This window comes from Myotis daubentonii, chromosome 6, assembly GCF_963259705.1.
Source record: "Myotis daubentonii chromosome 6, mMyoDau2.1, whole genome shotgun sequence".
NCBI lineage: Eukaryota > Metazoa > Chordata > Mammalia > Chiroptera > Vespertilionidae > Myotis > Myotis daubentonii.
This window is the reverse complement of record NC_081845.1, coordinates 38,182,442-38,207,229: the sequence shown is the minus strand read 5'-3', so window position 1 is coordinate 38,207,229 and position 24,788 is coordinate 38,182,442. Positions and strand designations below refer to the sequence as shown.

General features: G+C 41.4%; 1 protein-coding gene across 1 annotated transcript in view; it reads left to right on the top strand.

The window, feature by feature from the left end:
• LOC132236674 (uncharacterized) overlaps positions 1-24,541 on the top strand; it is a 34,265-nt gene extending 9,724 nt beyond the window's left edge. Inside the window, 8 exon segments of the mRNA XM_059699758.1 lie at positions 1,165-1,286; positions 3,348-3,576; positions 7,217-7,419; positions 9,654-9,809; positions 12,397-12,490; positions 13,904-14,100; positions 23,045-23,221; positions 24,499-24,541. Of these exon segments, the coding sequence (XP_059555741.1) occupies positions 1,165-1,286; positions 3,348-3,576; positions 7,217-7,419; positions 9,654-9,809; positions 12,397-12,490; positions 13,904-14,100; positions 23,045-23,221; positions 24,499-24,541 (1,221 nt within the window).
• Positions 24,542-24,788: the final 247 nt, after the last annotated feature.

Here is a 24,788-nt window from a genome sequence, read left to right as displayed (position 1 = left end):
AAATATTACATGTGAGAAGGGGATGGAAAACATGGCCAGAACTGAAGATAGTGCTTTCCTTTCACTGTGGGCCCAGAATCTGGGTTTTCTAAGGCAGCATGTGCAGCATGTTTATTTGTAAGCTTATTTGCATTGTTGAATTCCAAGCATAGCTACAGTCTTTTTTTAAAAAATATATATATTTTTTTTTATTGATTCCAGAGAGAGGAAGGGAGAGGGAGAGAGAGACAGAAACATCAACAATGAGAGAGAATCATTGATCGGCTGCCTCCTGGAGGCCCCCTACTGGAGATTGAGCCTGCAACCCAGGCATGTGCCCTTGACCGGAATCAAACCTGCGACCCTTCAATCTGCAGGCCAACACTCTATCCACTTAGCCAAACCAGCTAGTAGCCATGGGCAAACTATGGCCCCGGCCGTTTGAAATGAATAAAAAAAAAAAGACTATACCCTTTTATGTAATGATGTTTACTTTGAATTTATATTAGTTCACACAAACACTCCATCCATGCTTTTGTTCTGGCCCTCCAGTCCAGTTTAAGAACCCATTGTGGCCCTCCAGTCAAAAAGTTTGCCCACCCCTGAGGGCATAGCTACCTTCTTAAAGGGAGGTTCCCAACCCTAATTACATTAACTAGTCCACAAAGAATGGAAAACCTGTTTTCATTAGATGATAGAGTTTATTGGTAATGAAAGAAGGACTAAACATACCCCTGTACCAGGCATTGATGTATACAACCGTGTTTATTATTTTTAATGGTGTGACTATTTTTAGGACTAAAGGGAACAATTACAGTGTATGGCGTCTGGGGGGAAGCTAGTGGCAGGAAGTAGAGGGGAGGTAAAGATTGCTCCAGTCCATTTACCTTAGGCCTAGTTAGACTTTTCTCCTTGCACTCAATCATTTGACAAAAAGAAGTTTTCTTGTGCTTCTTAAGATGGTCGGGAGCTGGTTGTCTTTGCTTCTCCTGGCTGACCCTGGGCTCGGACTGAGAGACCAGCGTGTTCCTATATGAGTGGATCCTCCAAATTCTGTCTGAGTGAAAATTGGTCAAATAACGAAGAGATGCAAAGGGCTGATGTTTTTCTCATGCCAAGGCTCAGAACTCACATCCATGGGAAAGTTTAACTTTTCTAATTTCAACGTCTATGCGATATTTCTAGATAGAGCGGCAGCGGGAGTATGTCCAGAGGCTTTGGCAAGAAGGCCGTCCCGATGAGAGCAATAACTTTGGACTTCCCCTTAACATAATTTGCAAACAACTTGTTTCCATCAACAATAGCTGGTGAGCTGGTGTTGTCTTTCGACATTTGACTTTTAATCCCCTAGATAAGTTAAGGGTATGATGTTAAGTCTGAACACGATTGCACAAAGCACCTCTCAAGTATTTGGGGAGATGAGAGACTATCTATAAAAGCCGCAGAAGAGGGACTCCCTCGCACCCTCGGTATCACTTGCTTTAAGTAATAAAGAATAGGAGGCTCAAATTTAAACTTACGCCACTGGGTGCAGAATCTTCACTTCCTTGAGAAAACCTAAAAAGAAAAAAGAAAGAAAAAAAGCAGCTGCTCTTGAAATGCCATCAGAAGATATAATCAGAGGTTACACATAGCTGACATACATGAACCTTGATGTCCTTAAAAGTTTCTCAAAAAGGAATTTATTTTTTCTAGCAAGTATCACCAAAAAGGTTCCTGCAGACTCATCTTGTGGTCCCCCACCCCTTGAAGGAGCAAACTAAATCTCCCGAGACCACTCAGAGAGGGTACATACTTTAAAACCCCCTTGATATGTAGTATGACCTCTCCCCTCCTCCCTACCGCCCCCACCCCCGTTCCCTTCCAGCCTCAGAGGGTAAAGAAGGAACTGGGAAGTGGTTGACAAGCCCCAATTTGGTCTCTGTAACTTGAGATCACAATTTCTCTATGGCCTTCAAATGGGTGGAAATATTGTCCAGCTCCTCTCAACATCCCACAAGTCTTTGTTGAGCACTGACACACAGTAAGCAGTGCGCTGGGAGTGCACTCGTGTTCTCACCGATGGGAGCAGCAGAGGCATGGCCCTGTGCCCCTGGGAGGTGGACGGTGTGGCGCTATAGGCAGCCTCTCGGTGGGAAATTCCACAAGGCTGTGGGATCATCTTGGGGACAGTGGGGTGCCAGGAGATGTCATAGCTGAGATACAACCTTGTCTCTTGAGAAAGTCCTTGGGGTCCCAGGCACACGACTACATTTCCTCCACAGACATTTCTCAGGACGGATTTCTTCACTATGATCAGCTTCAGACATCAGCTGTGTATGTGAAACTTTCTGTGGCAAGACTCTACTGTATAGAAAATGGTTTTTGGCAGAACATGCTAGGCCTATATGGATACTAAGTCTTGTCAGAAGAGTCTCAAAAATAAGTGTTATTTGCTTGTTAAGATTCCTTTTCATCCTGAAGGTTGTATTTTTTTAAAATCTAGGACTAAGAGGGATCCATTTGCATAGATTTAAAACGTATTTCTATTCTTTAGTTCCATGTAGGAATACAAAGCCCCTTGACTTGTGTTATAGCCTCCATTCCCAAAGAAATACCCACAGACAAGCCTTTTACCATTTCCAGCCTCATTCATTTATAAAACATAGCATCCTCATGCCAGACATGAATGATTCCAGTAGTACACAGAATTTAAAAATCATTTCTGTCCATTAGCATTTTGGGGGAAAAGGAGGTAAAGACTCAAGTAAAAATAGAAACTAACCATGGAAATTATTTGTTTACTATTTAGTCACTTTTAAGTTACTGTGTTTTCAAATATATTTTTAAGTGTTTTTACTGATTTCAGAGAGAGGATGGGAGAGGGTGAGAGAAATAGAAAAATCGATGAGAGAGAAACATGGATGACTCCTGCATGCCCCTACTGGGGATGGAGCCTGCAACCTGGTCATGTGCCCCAACTGGGAATTGAACCGTGATCTCCTGGTGTATAGGTTGACCCTCAAGCACTGAGCCACGCCAGCCGGGCTGTTTTCAAATATTTGACTAAATATTGATTACTGAAATGTTGACAGGTTTGCTGTATATATTTTAAGAATCTTACTCTTATTTCACTTTTAGAATAAACTCATATCTTCCAAGTTTAAAAGAGTTCATATGAAAGTAAAGAACATGTTGTATAATCTAAAGGGTTCCCCAGACGGCCTATGAGGCCCTTTCAAGTTCCTGATAAAAAAAAAAAAAAAAAAAATCTCCTGGCTTAAAGGAGCTGTTTTACTGGTCTTTACAATTATAAAATTCAAATGTTTTTGGAAAGAGATTAAGTTCTTCATTGTGTAAAATTGTCATTCCTTGCTCCTCTTTTAAAGCCCCGCATTGAAAAACATTTATCTGCTGGAGTTCCACCCTTCCCTGGGCCTGGCACCGCTCATCCCCAGAGCCCTCGAGCACCTCTTCCAGGAGGCCCGCCACATCTGCAGGCCTGCATCATCCAGCGGCCTCGCCCTGCTGGAGAGGCGGCTGCTACAGCTGGCCCTGGATGTGTGGCTCACCCCAGCCACGCCCGAGTCCTGGTACAGCGCGCAGCTCCAGAAAGATGTAGGTTCTCAGGAGGGGGGAGGGTGGGCCCTTGGCGAAGGGAACGTTTCCTCCCAGATGTTCCTACTTAGCTTTGCTTTTCTGTTTGGCTCTATTCCTCCCCTATTTGGCCAGAGACAGATCATAATCCTAGGCCTTGCCAGCATTTTTATGTGATTTTGAGGGGAGGGGGGTGTCAAAGTTTCTAGTTTATCAGGACGCTGCTACAGTGAAATTAAAAGGGAGATGTACATAGGTATGTGAGAAGTGTTTTCTGATTTATTATTTATATTTTAACAATATACATTTTTTATTAAAAATGATGTTTTCTTTCTACTAAGACTCTTTTGAAAATTCACTCCTTTTGCCCTGAGCTGAGGTCTGGTAGGGGAGATAGAGGACTGAATGTGGAGTCAGGGACCTGGACTCAAGTTCAGCCTTGCCATTAACGTGCTGTGTGCCTTTGACTGGGTGTCTCTCCGAGCCTCACTTTCCTATTGTGGAATATTATGTTTCTGTCTTTGAAGGGGAGTGGTGGTAGGTGAGTTTGATGACCTCTAAAGGCCCTTCCAGCTCTAATGATCTATGGTTCAAGCTGTGGTCCAATGACTTACTTGGTGTTTGCAGTTGGATTTTAATTCTTTTGTTTTTGGTTAAGGCTGTCACAGTTGAGCCTGGGTTTTCAGCTTACTTTATGTGGGCACTTGCTGTATATGAAAGAATTTTCAAGGGCCCCAGATGCCAAAAATATCGATTTCACGTGTCTGGCTCAGCCTTCTATTCCCTCCTACCCAAACTAAATTTTTATTTTATTTTAAATTAATGTTAAGTTGATAAAAATAAATTATTCCTCATGTGCATGTTAAATTATAATCATACACTTCATACAATGCTATCTCCTATTTTTCTCAGTTAACATATTATGTATCTTTCTATATTACTAACCAGTCTTTATACTCATTTTTATAACTGCATAATTCTCTAAGTGATGAATAATAACTTACTTAACAATTTGCCTATTGATGGGCATTCTAATAAGTGTCTAAATTTTCAATATTATTAAAAATGCTATAAGGTACATATATCTCTGTGCTTATAGATTTTTCCATATTTTGAACTAATTCTTTTTGATAAATTCTTGGAAGTGAAATTGCTGAAACAAAAATTTAAGTCTTTGGCTAACATCTTGGCAGATTGCTTGTCAAGAGTATGCCAATTGGGGTGCTGAACACAAAATACAATATACAGATGATGTATTATAGAATTGTACTCCTGAAACCTGTATAATTTTATTAACCAATGTCACCCCAATAAATTCAATAAAAATTGACAAAAAGGAGTTGTGCCAAATTACAATGCCATCAATCATAATGTTTAAGAGCACCAGTTCTGCTACATTGTATAATATTAGGTGTAAGCATAGAATGTCGGTTCCAATATAGACATATACGGAAAAGGTGGACTTGTCAATTTTTATTTTTTTGGTATTTATTGAGATTAAATATTCTTACAAATGTCTGGTTATAAACTGTATTTTTGTGTGTGTGAATTTTCTGTTCTCTCCCTTTGTTTATTTATCTCTTCAAATTCTAATGTTATTCCTATCCACTCACATGAACTCTTAAGTAAAAACTTTAATCCTTTCATCCATCATGTTTTCTGCAAATATTTCCCCTAATTTGTCTTTTTATTTTTAACAGAAACTTATTTTCATATAGTTCTTTTCCTTTATGATTTCTTCTGTCTTCCTAAATCCAGAAAGCAAATCTTCCCCTAGATTTTTCATATTTCTTATTTTATTCTAATTTCTTAAGATTTTCATTTTATTTAAAAAATATTTAACCCATTTAGTATTCTATCTGGTGTGTGTGTGATGTGAGGTATGGCTCAAAATTAAATTCCCCTCAAATTACCAGTCATGTATCCTCCTATAATTTATTGAGGATTCTTTTCATTTTGTATTATGGTACCAGAGTGTTTTGTTGTTGTTGTTGTTAATCCTCACCCCAGAATATTTTTTCTATTTTTTTTTTTTTTATAAAGAGTAGAAGGGAAGGAGGGAGGGAGAGAGAGAGAAACATTGATATGAGAGAGACATATTGATTGGTTGCCTCCCGTAATCCCCACCCCCCAAACTGGGGCTGAGGATTGACCCACAACCTAGGCATGGGCCCTTGACTGGGAATTGAACCAATGACCCTTAGGTTCACAGGCTAACACTCTAACCACTGACCCGCACCTGCCAGGGCATGGCACCAGATTTTTAAAATGTATTTTAAATTCTCTTATAAATCATAATACATATCTAAGATACTTATCTAGGTTCCCAGTTTTAATAATTATTACTTTTGAATGTGTTCAAATTTGGATCTAGAAATGATAAATATTCAAATTAAACTTTTATATTAGGCCAGAAAAGAGGGCACATATTACCTTCAGAGGACATGTAGGAATTAGTTTAATAACTTTCTTTATCACTTTTGGAAGACTTCAAGAGTCTAGAAATTGCATCCTTGAGTAGACAAGGCTTTTGGTAGATAAATGGATGGATAGGGGAGTTTGTACACGCTCAGGGAGCCAAACTTGGAAAGGCAGATCAGGGTCCTGAAACTGGGTCCCTGTGGAGTGGTGTATTAGAGAGTAGCAAAGGTGTCAGAGTAGAGGAACTGACCACGACAGGAGGGCATTAAAAACAATGGGATTATTTTACCAGTTGCCCAGGGTTGGCTCTGAGTGGAGGAGCGCTGTAAAGGCAGGTTAGCCGGGTGGGTGTGGCTCAGTGGTTGAGCTTCAACCTATGAAGCAGGAGGTCACTATTCTATCCCCATGCATGCCCTCCACTGGGGATCAAGGGCACATGCCCCGGTTGCGAGCTTGATCCCCAGTGGGGGGCATGCAGAGGGCAGGCAATCAGTGATTCTCTCTCATCATTGATGTTTCTATCTCTCTCCCTCTCCCTTCCTCTCTGAAATCAATAAAAATATATATACTTTTTAAAGTATATTTAAAAAATAAAGGTGGTTTAGTGTCCTGTAAAAAGGCTGAACTTGAGATTAGGAAGCCTGACTGTACTCTTGGTGTTGCTGTGTGACACTTAGAAAGTTCCAGTGTTGCTTCAGTTCCCTCACAGATCAAATGGAAATCATGGCATCTGTGACGCCCACTTTATGGGGATCTTGTGAAAATAAACAAGTTAATGTTGGTTAAAATAGTTTGAATTGTTGAAAGGTGATCAGAGGGGCTTATAAGAAATTATTATTATTATTGGCCATAAAATATTTGACAGATATCAGGACTGCTATTTCTATTCTTTATTTTGGCTTAAAACATTTATAATAATGATAACAAATACGGTGTACCAGGCATTTTCACAGCTACTTACTCACTTAAGCCTCTTAACATCCCTTCTAGGTGATTACTTAGTATCTATTAGTGCCTATTTTGTACTGTTATTATCCCCACTTTACAGATGAGGAAACTAAGAGACAACACGATAAAGTAAATGGCCCCAAATCTCACAGATTTTAAGTGGCAGAGCCAGGATTTGAGCCCAGAAAATCTGGATCCAGAATCTGTGCTACTAATAGCATTTTTCTTAATATGTGATATTTCTTTTGTAAAATATATATACATATATTTTAAATACTTGGTTTTCTCTCAGCTGCTTTCAGCGAAGGTGATGGGCGATCCCTTTCTTGTGGAGGAGGTAGGCCTGCTTGCACTTAAGTCTGCAGCAGCCGGAGGACAGAACCAAGGCCGAGGTGCTCGTGTGCTGCTCCTGGAGACGTTTTCCAAACTTCTGGAACTTGTGACCCTCCGCCACCGGCTGATAGAAATGAGCCTGGAGAGCGCACGCTTGGTTCGGTCAGTAGGGGCATTGAGGGTCTGGTGGGGGGTAACAGACAGCGGGGCTTCCTGCCTACAAGCCCTGCCCCCTCCGTGCCCGCCGAACAGCCTGTGGAAACTTTCTAAATTGCTGAAATGGCCACCTGGCTTGCTCCTTCTCTCACCCAGGCCTTCCTACGTGCCTCCCTGACCACTTAGCTAGGCTAGGTCCTAGCACCTGGCCTTCCTCTCCATCCAGCACATTACCGTGTAATGAGATGCTTCATATTGGCTTATTGGTTTTCCTGCTAGTGGAAGTTCCCTGAATACAAAAGCCCTGTGTGTATTGCTTTCCATGGTACCTCATCACCTGGGGCCAGGCCTGCCCTGCACCAACACTCTAAATATTGACTGGATTTTTCTCTTGACTGTAATGAAGTTGAATAGCAGAGCAGAAAGAGTTGAGGGCTACAAAGGAGAGGCAGTGACACCATTCCGGCCTTGCACGGTGTGAAAGGTTCAGCAGGTGAGGGGGAGGGGAAGATGAATGACTTAGGTGTTAGGTATGAGTATGAGGTGATAGTAAGACATCCAAGTGGACATGTTCCATAAGCAGGAAGAATATGGAACTAGAGGATTTGTTGCAAACCTGTGTGAGTTCGATTGTGTTCTGATCTTCATGAGAGGCCCTGTGCACACAAGGGTCCAGTCATCTACCACCAACCATTTGTGAGGGCCTATTGTGGCCTGGGCCTGTACTGGGAACTTCATGTGTTTTCGTTCATTTAATTCTCAGAATATCCTTTTGAGGTAGCTTGCAAACATTTTGCCAGTGAGGAAGTAGAGGCTCAGAAAAGTTAAGTAATTTGCCTAAGATTGTATAACTAGAAAGTATTATAGAAGAATATACAAATTTAAACCACAAGATATTTATTAACCTCTATGATATTATTTCCCCATAATTTCTGATCATAAGTCTTAGAGCTCACAATGTAAAAGTCATCCCTGATACAGTTTGATAAGATACTGTAGTCATGTGAACAAGATATTATGGGAGCACAGAAAATGGAGTATTTCGTTCTATTTAAGGGGATCAGGAAAAGCTTCATAGAAAAGGGACTGTTATGGGATGAATTGTGTGTCCCCCCCCCCAAATTCATATGTTCAAGTTCTAACCCTAGTACCTCAGCATGTGACTTTATTTGGAGATAGGGTCTTTACAGAAGAAATCAAATTAAAATGAAGTTACGGAGCTGGGCCCTAATCCCATAAGACTGGTGTCCCTATAAGAAGAGGAAATTTGGACAAAGGCACACACAGAGGGAAGACAATGTGAAAACACAAGGAGAAGATGGCTAACTATAAGCCAAGGAGAGAGGCCTTCCTTCACAGCCCTCAGAAGGAACCAACCCCGCTGACACCTTGACCTCAGGTTTCCATCCTCCAGAGCTGTGAGACGCATTGCTGTTGTGTAAGCCACCCAGGTTATGGTACTTTGTTACAGCAGCCTAGAGAACTAATATAGGTGCCATTTGAACTCAGCCTTAACGTGCCAATTTCTCAAGATGGAGAAATGTGTTAGAATGGGGGTGAGAGAAGAGGAGAAGGCATTCTAGACACAGGGAGCTGAAATGCCAGGGGACACCCGAATGGAGCCTTGCTGCAAGCTGTGGAAACGTGGGAGTAGAACGTAGAGTTGGGCAAGATGGAGATGGGGTTCCTAGAGGGGACTGTTGGGGTGTGGGGCCGGAAGGCAGACACCCCAAGGAGAGTATGGAGAAGATGAGAAGAGGACTGGGTTTGGAACCTCAGGAAACACCAGGATTTGAAAATAAAGATAAGAAGAAGCCAGTGAAGACAGAGAGAGTGGTCACAAGTAGGAGCGTGGACATTCTGGGTCCAGGGGAGCAATGTTCCTTAAGAAGGGGACAGAGGCCAGTCGGGAAGAGTTCCACGGGAAGAAAATGAACCTTGTATTGAGGGCAATGTAGGTGATCTGGTGAGGACTCCGAGGACAGAAACTAGCTCGCAGGAAATGAGAGTTAAGGAAGTACCCAAGCACATCTCCTCCTACGTTACTTCTATTTTCAACTGTCATGGCAAAGGGCAGACAGAAGACCTTTGTGACTCATTCACTTCCTGCCCTACTTGTGTTACTTTTATTTTGCCTTTTGCTTTTGTGCTTATTCTAATGTTTTGGTTTTCTTACCACTTAGTTTCCTTTTAGGGGAAAATAAATAGTAAATGTTTTTGGCTCTTTTCCCCCCTTTTAGTCTCTATAAGAAAATGGCATGGGAGATGGGCTTTGAAGAGTTCCATTTGCATCTGAGGCCTGTTCACTTTGAATTTGCAACACACAAGGACAAGGTGGATCATCCACCGCCTGTCTTTATCACCTCTCTGCTGGAGAACAGTGATTGCGTAGACAGGTGAGCCTTAAGAGGGTCAAAGTAAAAATAATGTAATGGTAGAATGAATAACTAGTGAAAAATAATTTCTACCACCACTGGACATGCAAATGCAATTGTATTTCTAATTGTATTTATATTCTGTCTGCCATAATGCCATTTATTTTCTTTCTTCCTTTTTCTTAATAAGAGGGGAAAATAAGGTCTCAATCAAGGGGAATAATTTGTAACTGAGAAATGGAAGAATCAGATCAGAGAGTTCAAATGAGATGGAATCACAGGTTCAGGCAGCTACCCAGGTTGACTATGTTGCTTCTGGGTAGAAAGGGGTATGAGGGTTGATCTCATGGGGCAAGAACCGTGGATCAGAAGTCCAGGTCTCTTCTCTCACTTTCCCTGGGACCAGGAAGAAGTCAGTCAAGTGTTTTTGAGCACTGTTTCCTCGAAATTCTAACACAATGTACAAATCTAACATGTATGGCAATATCATATACAGGTTCTTCTGTTGGTCAATAAAAGAAGCTGACTCAAACCAGTGAAACCTCTATTTCATGCCCATTGGCAGAAAGCAAACACTCCTACCACTAACAGATCATGAGTCCATTCAGTTAGAGAAAGGGATCTTTTTCCCCTCAGAGAGTCCACCTTTGATGTATGCTGAGAAGAAATGTTTGTCTTCTTTCCTTCCCCCTTAGTCTGCCCTCCCACTGAGGGTCCTAGTTCTATCCTTAGAGATTTCTGGTCCTGGTCCCACCCACCCAAGGAAGGCAAGGGTGACCCCAAGGAGGGAAAGTCACCTTGGTTTTGCTGATGTGGATCCCTGCTCAAAATACAACTTGGATATGTTAGTATATTAATATGTTTAGGGACTCATCTTCCTCAGAGAGAGCATGGGTAGAATGGAGGGGTTAGGATGATAGAATACAGTGTCTTGGAATTTCTCAATCTTGGCACTATGAAAATTTGGGGCAGAGTGACTCTTTCCTGTAGGGGGCTGTGTATCAGAGGTTGTTTAGCAGCACCCCTGACCACTACCTACCAGATGCTAGTAATACCTCTTCTTCCCATTTGTGACAATCAAAAATGTCTCCAGATATTGCCAAATGTCCTCTGAAGGCAAAATGTCCCCCGCTCTATCCTGTCACACTAGCTAAACCAAAAAGAGGATTTATTGTTAGGATAGAGAGGGATCTCATAGAAGCTGAAGGCAAGGCTTAGTCTCCAACCTAGAGCTAAGCTATTCTCTCTCTTCGAGGGCCTCCTGCTGGAGCTGATCTTTTACACTGCCGTGAGATAGGGCCTATTTTGTTCAGTCAGAATCAACCAAACAGCACAGCTTGCCCAAGTGCTCTGTGTCCTGGCCAAGCAGTGCTGGTCCTCCCAGTGATGACCCAGAGATTCTGCAAGATCTGGGGAGCCTTCTGAATTCCTAGAGAACAGTTTATGCATCCAAGGAATTTGTGTCTGGAGTTTGCATTTGTTTTATATATGTTCATTTCTTAAAGTTGCCACCTTGGAGCTCTGCTGTGACAACAACATATATCAAACATAAGCATAGTGACTTACATTTTAAAAAGTACATTCATGCATATGATTCCACTTAATATTTGTCACAGCCACATATGAGATAAGTGATATCCCATTTACATAAAGTCATAGATAAAGAAACCCAAAGTCATAGATATTAAATTACATAATAGAGTCTCATAGTTATGGACAAAGGCAGAAATGTGGTTACAGAGAATATTAGATGACCATTAGGGCAATGGGAGAAAGTTAGAACTGGACAACTTTTGGGGAGTGCACAAGGGGGTCTGAGTCCGTGAGGGGCCTGAGCAGATGAGGCTGTGGGGAGGGAGACACTTCTCTCCATCTACCCTCTTAGGCTCTTTCTGCTGGTCTAATAGTCAAATCAACATGAGGCAGAGTAACAAGAGAAAATGATCCAATTTAATTATATATGTTCTATGGGAACCCCATATACACGAGTGGTTCAGAGGGGGGAAAGGAAAAATGAGGTAATAACTTTCCGAGCTAAGGACTGAGGCAAGGCACCTTGGGGCTTCAGCGGGGAGGAAGGTCATTCTCAGGACAGTAAGATCAGATGCTCAGATGTTCAGTAATTAGACGTTTGCTCTGGCCTAGATATAAGTCATAAAAAGTTATCTCTGGTGATAAACTCCTATTATAGACAAGGCCTTTAATTTAAATTCTTTAAGGGAGAGGTAAAAGTTTCTGGAAGCCGGCAGGGTTTCAATTGCCTTTGGCTCAAGACAATCCACATGCCAAAGTGGGGAGGTCAAGAAGGCAAGAGGAAAAACAGGAGAAAAACGGTGGTATAGTGATCAAGAGAAAATAATTTCAAATGCGCCAGGGTGGATAGTCACCACAATGTAACTATAGGGAGATCAAGTCCAATAAGGACTGAAAAGACCCCAGAGCCCTTCAGTCTTCGAGTGGAAATATCAAGTCTTGCATAACATCTGCACTTGCTGTTACTGCTGATGTCTCAGAGCTGATCACAGGCCATTCTGTCCCATCAGAATGGGCATCTCTTGACTAATGGCACAGCACAATGACTGAAACAGTGACATGTTTCTTCTTGCAGATATTCTCCTACTACTCTTGTCTTGGCCATCTCTGAGGTGGATGATAACCAAGTTGGCAAATTTAGTTTTTATACAAAGGAAGCCATCCTTAAGGTAAATTATTTTAATTTTTTTTAGAAGAAACTAAAGTAAAATTAAGCAATTTTCTCATGAATTTCTTTAAAATCATAATGTTTAATCCATATAAGGTTGGGTCTCTTATATAAGAAAAGCTTCCAACTTCATAAGTAATGATGAAGGCCTTGCCTCATTTGATGTGCACATTCGCCTGGTTTGAACTATAGAGACTGCAACCCCCCTTGCAATAACTTCTATTAGATATTAAAAAGAAGCACTTGTAGTGAGTCACCTTTGTGTCAAGCTTTTGAAAATATACGCTTGTTATTGGAGCTTTTATCTGACCTTTTTAAGTCAGATGGTGCTGTTTTTTTCCTGTCACTCGGATAGCTTCCTTTGCTTCTATGTGTGTATGTGCAGGCTTCAATTTGTGTGTGTATTTTTTAAACATAAATCTAATCTTGGCAGTTTTGCAAGAGCCTTCCCCTATGCGTGTTTGCTCACCCATTAAAGCCTGCTCATCCTTTTCTGACATTTGGGGAAACCTGATGGTGTCCAGCTACAGAGCAAATCAAGCTTTGGGGCTGCCTTCCTGGATGAAATGCTGCTTAGGGAGATTCAGTCTTGTGACTGAGGAGCAAGGATCTCAGCTCATCCTGCAGTTTGACTTTTATATATACACTAGAGGCCCGGTTCACAAAATTCGTGCACTTGGGGGGTGGGGGTCCCTCAGCCCAGCCTGCACCCTCTTGCAGCCCGGGAGCCCTTGAGGGATGTCCGACTGATGGCTTAAGCTGACAGTCAGACATCCTTAGCGCTGCCACGGAGGCAGGAGAGGCTCCCGCCACCACCACTGTGCTCGCCAGAGCCCAACTTCCAGCTGAGCAGCACTCCCACTGTGGGAGCACACTGACCACCAGGGGGCAGCTCCTGTGTTGAACGTCTGCCCCCTGATGGTCAGTGCACATCATAGCGACCGGTCTTTCCACTGTTCAGTCGATTTGCATGTGAGTCTTTTATTATATAGGATGTTGCATAAGTGGTGATCTCAACCCTCAACTTTAGCTTTTCCTTTTTTTAAAGAATTTATTTTTGTTGTTGAAAATATTACATATGTCCCCCTTTTTTCCCATTGACTCTCCTCCACCTAATACCACCCCCCCAGACCCTCACCACACTATTGTCTATTTTCGATGCGGTATGCATATATGCATATAAATTCTTTGGTTAATCTCTCCACACCCCTCCTCTACCCCACCTGCCCTCTGAGATTCCGCAGTCTGTTCCATGCTTTTATGTCTCTGGACCTATTTTGTTCATCAGTTTATTTTGTTCATTAGCGTCCACGTATGAGTGAGACCAAGTGATATTTGTCTTTCTCTGACGGGCTTATTTACCCTTTTCTTTATGAGAGAAATTCCTAATACCTTTCATATTTTCTTTTTGTAGCTCTTGTTCCATTCGGGAGTTGAAAACATGCAAGTGACTCTTGCATGTCAAGCTGCTCAGAAAAATGCTTTGATGGTGGCTGTCCAGCATGCGTTCTTCTATCACACTCCCCGAGAGGGCTGTCCTGCTGATGTCCAGGTCAGCCTGTAAGATAGGGAGCCTGAGGCATGCTACCATGACCCACCAGCTAACATCAGGCTGTTCCTTCCTTGCATGCTTCCCTCCTTACCTTTACCTCTACCTCTCCTTCCTCCCTTCGTTCTCTTCTCCCCCTTTCTCTTCTCTTTCTCCCATTTTTCCTTCTTTCCTGTATTTTTCTTTTCTTTTCTTCCCGCCTTTCTTATATTTCTTCTTTTCTAAAGTGACTCAACACATGACCAAATCTTTACCTGGTCTTTTACCTTTTATTGCTAATAATTTTTCTTTATATGTAACTCTATAATATTGACTGGCTAGAATAAAATAACCTTTTCATCCACCTCTGCCCTTTGTAGATAAAGGACTCCATTGTTTTATGTTTTATCCTTCCTGTATTTCTTTTTTTGCAAAAGTAAAATTTTTTTAGGGTAGCCAAATGAGGAATGCCCAAGGCCAAAGTAGTAAGGGATTATAAATTCATTAGGTCATCTGGATACTAGATGGGCTGAGCCCCCAAATGGTGCCAGCACCCAAAGATAGGGAGCCAGAGGTTTTAAAGGACTCTAGGTGGGCTTTTTATGGGCAGAGAATTCTCTGTGCAGGTCCAGAGCCTGGAACGGTCCAGAAGGGAGAGATAATGGTCTTAGCAAATGGAATGTGGTCTTAGCAAGTGGAATGTGGTCTAAGCGAAAGGGAATGTTCATTGCAAAGTGGCCTAAAGGGCAGTTCCAGGGGAGGGGTATCGATTCAATTATTTGATCAAACCTAACAAACTTATGCCTTCTTTTTTCCACAAAAGTCAACACCCAATATATACTCTTTCTTTTTCTGGCTTTTTTTTTTTTTTTTTTTTGGTTGTTATTGAGATACTAGTGGCCAGTGCACGGATTCGTGCACATTGAAAGGAAATTAATTAGAAGAAATATTTTAATATCGCCATTTGCCCTTTATAATAGAAGTGTCGATCAAATTCATGATCGACAATGACAGATCAAAACACATATGTGTGATTGGTGCCAGCAAGAGCTTTATATGTATTGCGCATGTGCGATTCAACATTTATTTTTAAATGGCCAGTGTGCATTCTATGTACCAGCCAGTCAGTTGGTCGGATGGATGGACAGTTGGTCACTTGGTCTTTTATATATATAGATAATTTACATTACATTAAATTTATCCCTTTACCATATATTATTCACAAGATCATGCAACCATCACCACAATTTAATTCCAGAAAGTTTTCATCACTCTCAAAAGAAATTCTGTACCAATTAGCAATCACTCCCATTCCCCTCTCCCCTCAGCCCCTAGCAACCTGGAATCTGCTTTGTGTCTCTATAGCTTTGCCTATTCTGGAAATTTTATATAAATGGAATCATAAAACATGCCACTTCATGTCAGATTTCTTTTTACTTAGCATTATGTTTTCAAGCTTCATCCATGTTTGAACATGTATCAGTACTTCATTCCCTTTTACTGATGAAAGATATCCTATAGCTATACCACATTTTGTTTCTCCATTTATCAGTTAACAAGCATTGGGTTGTTTTTACTTTGGGGCTATTATGAATAATAATATGAACATGTTATTGTCTCACTTCTTTATTTTAGCTATGCTAGTGGGAGTAAATGGTATCTCATCATGGTTTTCATTAGCATTTCTCTAATTACTAATGATTTGAGGACCTTTCCATGTGCTTATTGGCCATTTGTATGTCGTTGTTAGAGAAATGTCTATTCAAATGCTTTGCCCTTTTACAAATTTGGATTTTGGGGTCTTTTCATTATTGTAAGAATTCTTTATTTAATCTGAATACAAGCCCCTTATCAAGTATAATATTTGCAAATATTTTCTCCCATTCTGAGAGCCATATTCTCACTTTTGTGGTGGTGCCCTTGGAAACAAATTTTTCATTTTGATAAATCCAATTTACCTATTCTTTCTTTTGTTATTTGTTCATTTGAGCTCATCAGGTAATACTAAGGTATGATTCATGCTCCGGAGGAACTTACAGGCCAGTGTGGGTTAGGGGGACTGGCCAACAAGTAGTTCAAATGCACAAGGCATGAAAGAGATTCAACAAGCTATTGAAAGAATTTAAAGAAAAAGAGGTCCCATTTGGGCACCTCAGTAGGGTAGCACAGAGAGGGGGCATTTGGGAAAGCCTGGGGGATGAGCTTTTTGATAGGCAGAGATGACCATGTGATCATTCTGAGTAGAGAGGAGTCCCTTCAGATACCCAGGCATGGAAGCAAGAAAGGGCAGATGGGGACTAGGAAAAAATGAGCTGGTTAATCACCACTTGTGGTTTTCATACAAAGTTAACATATAGATTCCTTTATTTAATTAATTTAATCTTATGAGGAATACCAATGATTAAACAGGTATAAGTGGGGTTGTTATGAATGTCAGAGAGATTGAGAGGCTTATGAGTTATTTCTTGAGATCCACCCAGGGAGCAAATGTTGAAAGTCACTAGATGGGAGCACAGGGCAGGCAAGGGAAGGCATGAAGAGTAATAGCCTGGAAAGACCTACAGCACTGGGAGGGGTAAGGAGGCATTAAGATAAAATATACATGAATATATAAATATACATGAATATATGTGTATGTGTATTTATATGCTTTCCTATGAATGTGGGACAGGAAGAGGGCTAATGAGATAATAAGGAGGAATAAATGATGAAGACAGTGAAAGGGACCAAGAGGAAGGGAGGAAAGGGAGGGAAAAAAGGAAAGAGACAGAGACAGAATAAAATTGTGCATTGCTACCAAAGCCGAAGGAGAGAAATGTTTCAAGAAGAAATGAGTCTAAGAAGATGTGCAGATGAAAATAAGCACATAAAAAAAGGAGTTCAAAACCATTAGTTATTAGATAAATATAAAACCCCACTGAGAAATAACTGCACACCCATTTGAATGGTTAACTTTTACATGGCTGATCATTCCAAGTGTTGACAAGGATGAGAAGGATCTGGAACTCCCATACACTGCTCATGGGAATGCAAAATGGTCAATCATCTTGGAAAATAGTTTTGGCACTTTCTTAAAAAATTAAACATACGCTTACCAGATGATCCGGCCAGTCTACTCCTATATATTTATGCAAGAGAAAGCACATGTCCATATAAAGACATACACAAATGTTTACAGCAGCTTTATTTTAAAATAGCCAAGAACTGGAAAGAACCCAAATACCCATCACCAGATGAACAGATAAACAAATTGTGGTATATTCATACAATGGAATACTACTCAGCAATACAAAGACATGATCTATTGATATACACAACAATATGGATGAAGCCAGACAAAAAAGAGTACATACTGCATGACTCCCTTTATATAAAGTTCTAGAAAATGCATTCTGGTCTATAATTGCAGAAAGCAGAGCAATGGTTACTTGAGGGAGGGAAGGGGGGTGGGTCATTATTTTTCTGTGGTGATGGCTTCAGTTGCACACATATACTAAAACTTCTCTAATTGAATACTTCATATATGTGCTGTTAACTGAATGTCAATTGTACCTCAATAAAGCTATTTTTTAAGCTATCATTTTTAAAATATATTTTTAATGATTTCAGAGGGAAAGATAGAAATATCAAGGATGAGAGAAGTCATTGATCAGCTGCCTTGCACACCCCACACTGGGGATCAAGTCCATGTGCCTTGACCGGGAATCACTCATATGTCGACTCTCAACCACTGAGCCACACCAACCAGGCAAAGCTATTATTTTTTAAAAAGAAGAAGAAGAAAGAAGAAAAAGTTGAAAGTTGATAGAGTTAAGTCTAGAGGGAAGAACCAGAGAGTAGGGATTAAAATGAGACCCTTTGACATTCTCCAAGGCTCACTGCTGACTGACAGAGCAGCTCTGATGGAGTTGGAGTGAAGGCATACTGCCAGTGTTAAGGAGTGACAAGGTGACAAAAATACAAACGCGGTATATATTTACTGCTCCAGTATTAGTCAGCTCAGGTTGCCAAAACAAAATACCATGGACTAGCTTAAACAACAGAAATTTATTTTCTCATAATTCTGGAGGCCAGCAATCCAAGATCCAGGTACCTGCATGGTCAGCTTCTGGTGAGGGCTCTCTTCTTGATTGAAGATGGCTGAACTCTCACTGTGGCCTCACGTGGCAGCGAAAGAGAGAGAACTTTGTATCTTTCTCTTCTTGTAAGGGCACCAGCCCTATCAGATTGGAGCCCCACCATTATGACCTTACCTAACCCTAATTACCTTCCAATACTATCTTCAAATGTCTTCAAATACCATCTTATTGGGGAAGGGGCTTCAACATAAGAAGTTAGGGGGAGATACAAACATTTAGTCCATAGTAGTTCTTTAAGAAGTTTGGTCAGAATTGCGGAGGAAGTTTGAGGGGGCAAGATAATTAAGAATAAAATAGATATAAATGTATTTGTAAGAAGGAGCTGGAAAAGAGGAAGCAATTGAGGATAGAAATGTAGATGGGTCTGGTGGGTGTGACTCGGTGGTTGAGCTTCGACCTATGAACCAGGAGGTCACGGTTTGATTCCTGGTCAGGGCACATGCCCAAGTTGCAGGCTCGATCCCCAGTGTGGGGTGCGCAAGAGGCAGCCAATCAATGATTCTCTCTCATCATTGATGTTTCTGTCTCTCTCTCCCTCTCCCTTCCTCTCTGAAATCAATAAAAATATTTTATATATAAAAAAGAAAGAAATGAAAGATGGGCATGCTGGGCTGTTGAAGGCAGGTGGGGGAGTCAGAGTGAACAGTTCAATTCAGAAGCTTCTGTGGTCCCGGCAAGGCAGTGAGCTAAGTGATGAATATACATGGGCTCCTGGAATCCTCTCAACAGCCCCATGCGATGGGGACTATCAGCACCTTTTCCTGAAAGGTTAAGGACAGAACCAAGATCACAAGCGTGTCAGCACTGCGACCTGATTGCAGAGCTTGTGTTTTCTTCCCTCTTAGCCCACTCACAGCCTTTCTTAGACCTCTTAAGTCTTCTGTACTGGATATTCTACCACTTCCAAGAGACCCGGCTAACACAAGGGCCTTCACAAAAAGTCAGGATGGAAACATTAAATTTTTACCCAGGATTTTTTCCTTTTGCCTCATTCTTCTTTAGTAATTCAGATAAAGCGAACTCCTTATTTCTTTCTTTGAAAAAGTAGTCTTTCCTTTGAAGACAATATTTTTTTTAGTTAGTATTTTAGGAAAAATGTAAAAGAATTCCATTCATTGTGCCCGAGAGCTCCATAACCAATAGGAGTATTGAAAAATATGAATTTCCCTTTTTTTTTCTCCATCTTTCTTTTCCTCCCCTCGCCCTCCCTGCCGCCTCTCCCTCCTTCATCATTGCATGGTGCATGGCAGCATATTTAGCCCACCTCCATCTGCTAGCCTTAGACTCTACCAGAATGGGCACCCGAAACAAGTTCTCAGATCTCACAGTCATGAAGCCCATCAGCAGTATTTCTTGGGAGGCCCCTCTGATCGAGCACTCCACTAGCCACCTGTGGAATGGAGCATTTTTGTTGGAGCACTTTAGATAATTGCATTCTATTCTGGAAATAGTTACTCTTAGTGCCTCACCCCTTTATTGTGCAAACTAGTAGCTCCCTTCCCTTCCCTCCCTTACTCTCTGTACTTTCCTCCCCTCCCCCTTCTCTCCATTCCCACCCCTTCCCCAGGTATCCGGTCATTTACATGTATTTGTGGTCAGTTGTGGCTGTGAGATAATTTTATAGCCAGTACCACAGGACATATAAATCCAACAATTTGGATTCACTTTGGTTTGAAATATTTTAGGAAATACGTTCAGATCTGAGAAATGATGGTAGAATGGGTCCAACCAGAAGAAATTCCAGAATTGTAAATGGCATAGAGAGATTGCTGTTGGCCCCAACTCCAAAACTTCCAGACACCTTTATTCTTCCTTCAGAAAGATCCAAGGCTATCAAAAGGTACTGTATCAGAGGGAAGCAGGATTAACATAAATGTGTCCTCTTTTAAGTCAGTTAAGAACAGAGTGTTAGGAGACTGACTAAACTCCCAGAGTGACCAGCATGTGTTTGATTTTGAACCTTGTATGAACAGTGAGAAGGCTCATTCCTTCTGATATACTCCAGTCTATGAAGGAGAGTTAACAGTTCCTAATTACAACCTCTTTTCTCTTCTTCCCTCTCCTCCCTTCTCTTGCTTTTCCCTCCCTCTCCTTCCTCCCCTTTTCTACATTTTTCAAACTTTAAAAAGAGTAGAACACAAGAACAAAGAATATTGGCCTCTCCAAATGTCTCTTAGTGAGAAGTACAGACCTATCCTTACTATTCTAACAAGAGTTTTGTCTTTGCTTAGAATAATAGAATGGTGTGTTGTCAAAGAGACACAGTCTCTAAAAAGATATGTCTATGAGGCAGGGATGCCCTATTATGTCTTGATTTCTTCTCACCATGACAGAGAGAGATATTTGTATTCTGCAATAATTATAAATACTCTGAGTATTTCATTGGGGCATACCAATGATATTCTAGTTTAATTCTGGTAAATTTAATGGGGAGAAAAAAAACAACAACAGGCAAAGCTACTCTACTTCTCAAGATGCCATTAATCTGACATATGGCCAGAGTTGAGGTGCCGTAAATCCACACTCCCAATGTGTGGGTGGAAGATTTATGATCAATGTGTCTGGTCCAGCAGACCCTTGGGAGGGCCTCTCAGTCCAGGTGCCCCTACACATGAGGCCTGGAGGACACAAAGGGACCTGGATAGTACAAACACTGGGCCAGGCTGTGAGGTTCGGGACTGCCAATGCGTGCCTTGGGCACGTGAGTCCCGCGGAGGAGGAGGACACATCCGCACAGGAAGCAGCTGGGACTATGAAGACAGAGCCACCAGCTGCCCTGCTGCAGCGCCCAATGTGCAGCCTCAGGTGTCCCTGTCCTTCAGAGAGTTCTCGAGTTGTCTCCTTGCTATACGTCCACTTGCCTTGGGCTCAGATGTCTCTGTTCTCTTGTCAGGGCTCCGGAGGCTTTTGTGTCTATTCAATTAGAAAAGGTGGGACTGCGGGACATGATGCTGAATGCCTTCCTCCTCAGGAAACAAGCCATGGCTGACTCAATGAACCTCGTGAGTATAGTAAGAAGGGCTCCCTAAAGCTCTCATGTCATCTTTTACATTTGAGCAAATAAAAATTCTTAACTTAGAGCCTGTTGCATTCAGCCTATTTGGATAGGACCATTGAAAACATATTATAAAGAACTGAAAAAGGAAGCTCAATAAGAAGTACAAAGGAAGCCATTCAAGCCAACTGCAGTCTGGTTTTCAAAATATGTGCATTTTCCCAAGGTCACATTTCGTTCTGTCACTTTCTAAATGAAACTAGTTTCAGCACCGGCTCTGGAACATTTGCCCGTTCCTGAGAGACCCGCCGGTGCTTAGGGTGTTTAGACAAGGTGAACAAAGACTCTTGCCATCTGATTCACCTGCTATCATGTTTTTTCAGGCACGGTCACCTTGTTCCTATTAAAGGGTTTTATACTGGCCCAATCTCTCGAAAACATATTTATAAAGCGCAAGTCTTTAAACAGTTAACAGTATTGCTTAAGTTTGTGAATATAATTTCATTATTTATAAATTTTTTGATGAGGGAATCGTTAGGTTGATGCAGCGATGTTTGGGAAAGAAATGGCGATCTTTCTAATAGGATCATGGCCCAAGTAAAACACATTTACAATCTCTAGGCTTTTTCCCTACCTGTGACAGAAAACGAAAGGCCTAAATTTACCTAATCCACTTGGGATGTGAGGGAGGCCAGATTTCAAGTTTACTACTGAACAATAATGGAGAGAAAAGACTCCTTTTAATAAGTCACTGAGATATTAAATTAGTTTTTTACTATAATATTAAAAAAATATATTGACCAAGTGGAAAATGTAATAACTCATTAACTGCTCATAGGATTATTCAATGCTGATCAGATTAGAAAGGGCTCAGGCAATAAATTGTCAGTTTTGCCAAAGTCTGGGATTTTAGCCTATTTACAAGCTGGTACGGTAACCTGTGACTGTTTTGTGGAGGCTGGCAGAAGACACAAGACTCCTGGTTAAGGGACAAAATAACTTCATTACTCATAGCAGAGCAGGCAACATGGGCTTTGTGTTTGTGTCAGTTCCCTTGGCTCCCCAAGGGCCACGGGAGCCACATGGGAGCCTGGATGCATGCACTGGGTGTTTGTCACAGTTGAGTAATACTGAGTTTGGAGGAACCCACCTCTTTTATAGCAAGTCTGCTCTTTTTCCTGGAGGGAGGCATTACCTCATCCCTTAAGACTTCTTTCTGCAAACATAACCCTTAGAAATGGCCCCCGTAAAGAGTGGTCAGGGCCTTGCCTTCTTCGCTCACTCAGCAAAATGTAGGGGAGTGGGAGACACCCCTGGAGGAGTGTTTCCCAATAAGTTGACCTTCAGGAAGAGTTTCTCAACAGTGTGGCCTTTTTCTGCTTTAAGTCTGCTCTCAGTTTCTACATAGATACTTGCTTGGAGAGTGTTTATAACCAACTGTCTAATAGAAGAACTATCAACTTCTTTTATTACAGGATGAAATTGAGAAAACCAAGAGAGAAGTAATAGTGGAATATTGTCAGAAGTAAGTATAGGCTATGTAGTACATGGGAACTTCACATGCTGATTTCTCTGACTCTGAATTCAGTAAACACCAGAATTATGTAGAAATTCTCCAAGGCATGAGGTGGTCTATTTTGTTTGAGCCTCGATCCTTAGATAAAGCCAAATCAAGCTGACCTCTGGCACACGGAAGAAGGAGCATGAGAAGTGAAGGACAGGAGGTGCTTTGAAGGGGCCCATGCCTGTGCCTTCATGCAGTACAATCTGACCCAGACAGAGATTTCTTCATGACAGAGGTGCTCTGTTCTCTTTGAAAGATAGTCTAGGAAAGTAGATCCTGGAACTTCTGTAGAGAGGACTCACCTCTGGACATCTCTTCTGACTTTTCAGATTTAACCACCGCATGTCTCACTATGCTCTTCGGGGTCAGATCATGGCCTACTGCAATAGCCTGAGGGCCCTGCTGGAAGATTTCCCTACCGTCAGGGACACCGTTTTCCTGGTGGGGCAACCACAAGAGAAGAAGGGGTTGAGGGATTCCAAGAAGGGCTGCAAGGATGACCTCAGGTGCGTAACTTCCGTTAGAGCTTGTTGCTCTCCCTCTCTACCCTACCCCTCACAAGGAAGAAGCATGTGAAGTTCGGCATGGAAATCTTGCTCCCATTATTGCATTTGACCTTGATTTTCCAGCCCAGAAGGGCAAAAGAAAGAATGAACACTTTAAGAATGAGTACCTGTAGGGATGGGAAGGGGGCGGGGGGTAGAGGTGGAAGAGGACGTAGAGGGGATAAAATGGCGATGGAAAAATTTTAATTTAATTAAAAAAAATAAAATAAAAAAGAATAAGAGTATCTTTGTATTTGAACCCAGAGTAGTTCTTTGTTTATGGGCTATTTGACTGCTTTTTCCATGTATACAGTTTTATTTTCTCCTGGAGAGCCCTAAGATTTTCATCAATCACACCCTTTTACACTGTCAGCCTCGAAAATAAGAAAGCAAATAAGTAGACTTGATCTTGAGCTGTCCTGGCTTCAAATATTTTACTCAATGGGGTAGAAGAGATATTCAGAGAAAAATGGTATACCAATGCCTTGGGTAAATCAGTGCTTTTCTGTATTTCTCTGACAGAGAAAAAAATATATGTAGTAATATTAAGTGATAATACTTTCTTATCATGCTTTATCCAGTTTTCCAAATGTTACCTTAGCCTACTAGAGCTCACTCACTTGGATGAGGAGTTAGCATACCTGTGCAGTCAGTGACTACATTTCCTTTAAAAAAAGGAGGTGATTTACAGTTATGCAGTCTCCAAGGGGGAGAAAAACATCCTGTAGGATGAACTTGCCTCCCTCCTTTCTCTTTCCTTACTGCACGGTGCTGAGTATCAGTAATAATAACTACGATCATAGAACAGGTAGATGAGAGGGATTGAAAGACCATTTGTATCAGACCACTCTTTCACTCATTTATTCATTCATGCATCATTCAAACACTATTTATTCAGTGCTGACTTAGTACCAGGCACTTCACTATGTACTGGAGTTACAAAGGTGATTAAACCATGGACTCTGGTGATAAATTCAGCCTAGTCGGGGAAAGTTCTACAAACAAAAGAGTAGCTTCAAAGATTTCAAAGATAACATGTTAGAGTTATGTAAAAAGTTCTGTGATGGCATCAAAGGAGTTTAACTCCATCCCAGGGCCTCAGGGAGAAATTCAAAAGGAGGAGGTGACAGGTAAGTTGGAGTTCATCAAGAAAATGGAGATAACAGAACAGGCTAGAGAATGCTAGAGAATGAAAGAAGTTGAGTCCTTAAGCCCTTGATAACTGGTTATCAAAATAGTGGCCACTCCTATGTTGATACTGACAAGGTGCCCAATTTGTGATACCAGTGTTTTGTCTCAAGAGCTCAGCCAATGCATTCACTTGGGTAGACTTCAGGATTTACGTAATGACAGATGCATTTGAGAAAGAAGTAGGGCAAAGATACTTCAGTAGACCAACTATTTGGTAAAGGGTTTGACCTGTTGCCCAATGAGGCTAAAGTGCATCTTTCTGTCATATAAAACATCACAGGATAATCTTCTAAGGCTTATCAGTTCCATTCTCTCATCCATCCACTAGACAAGTCAA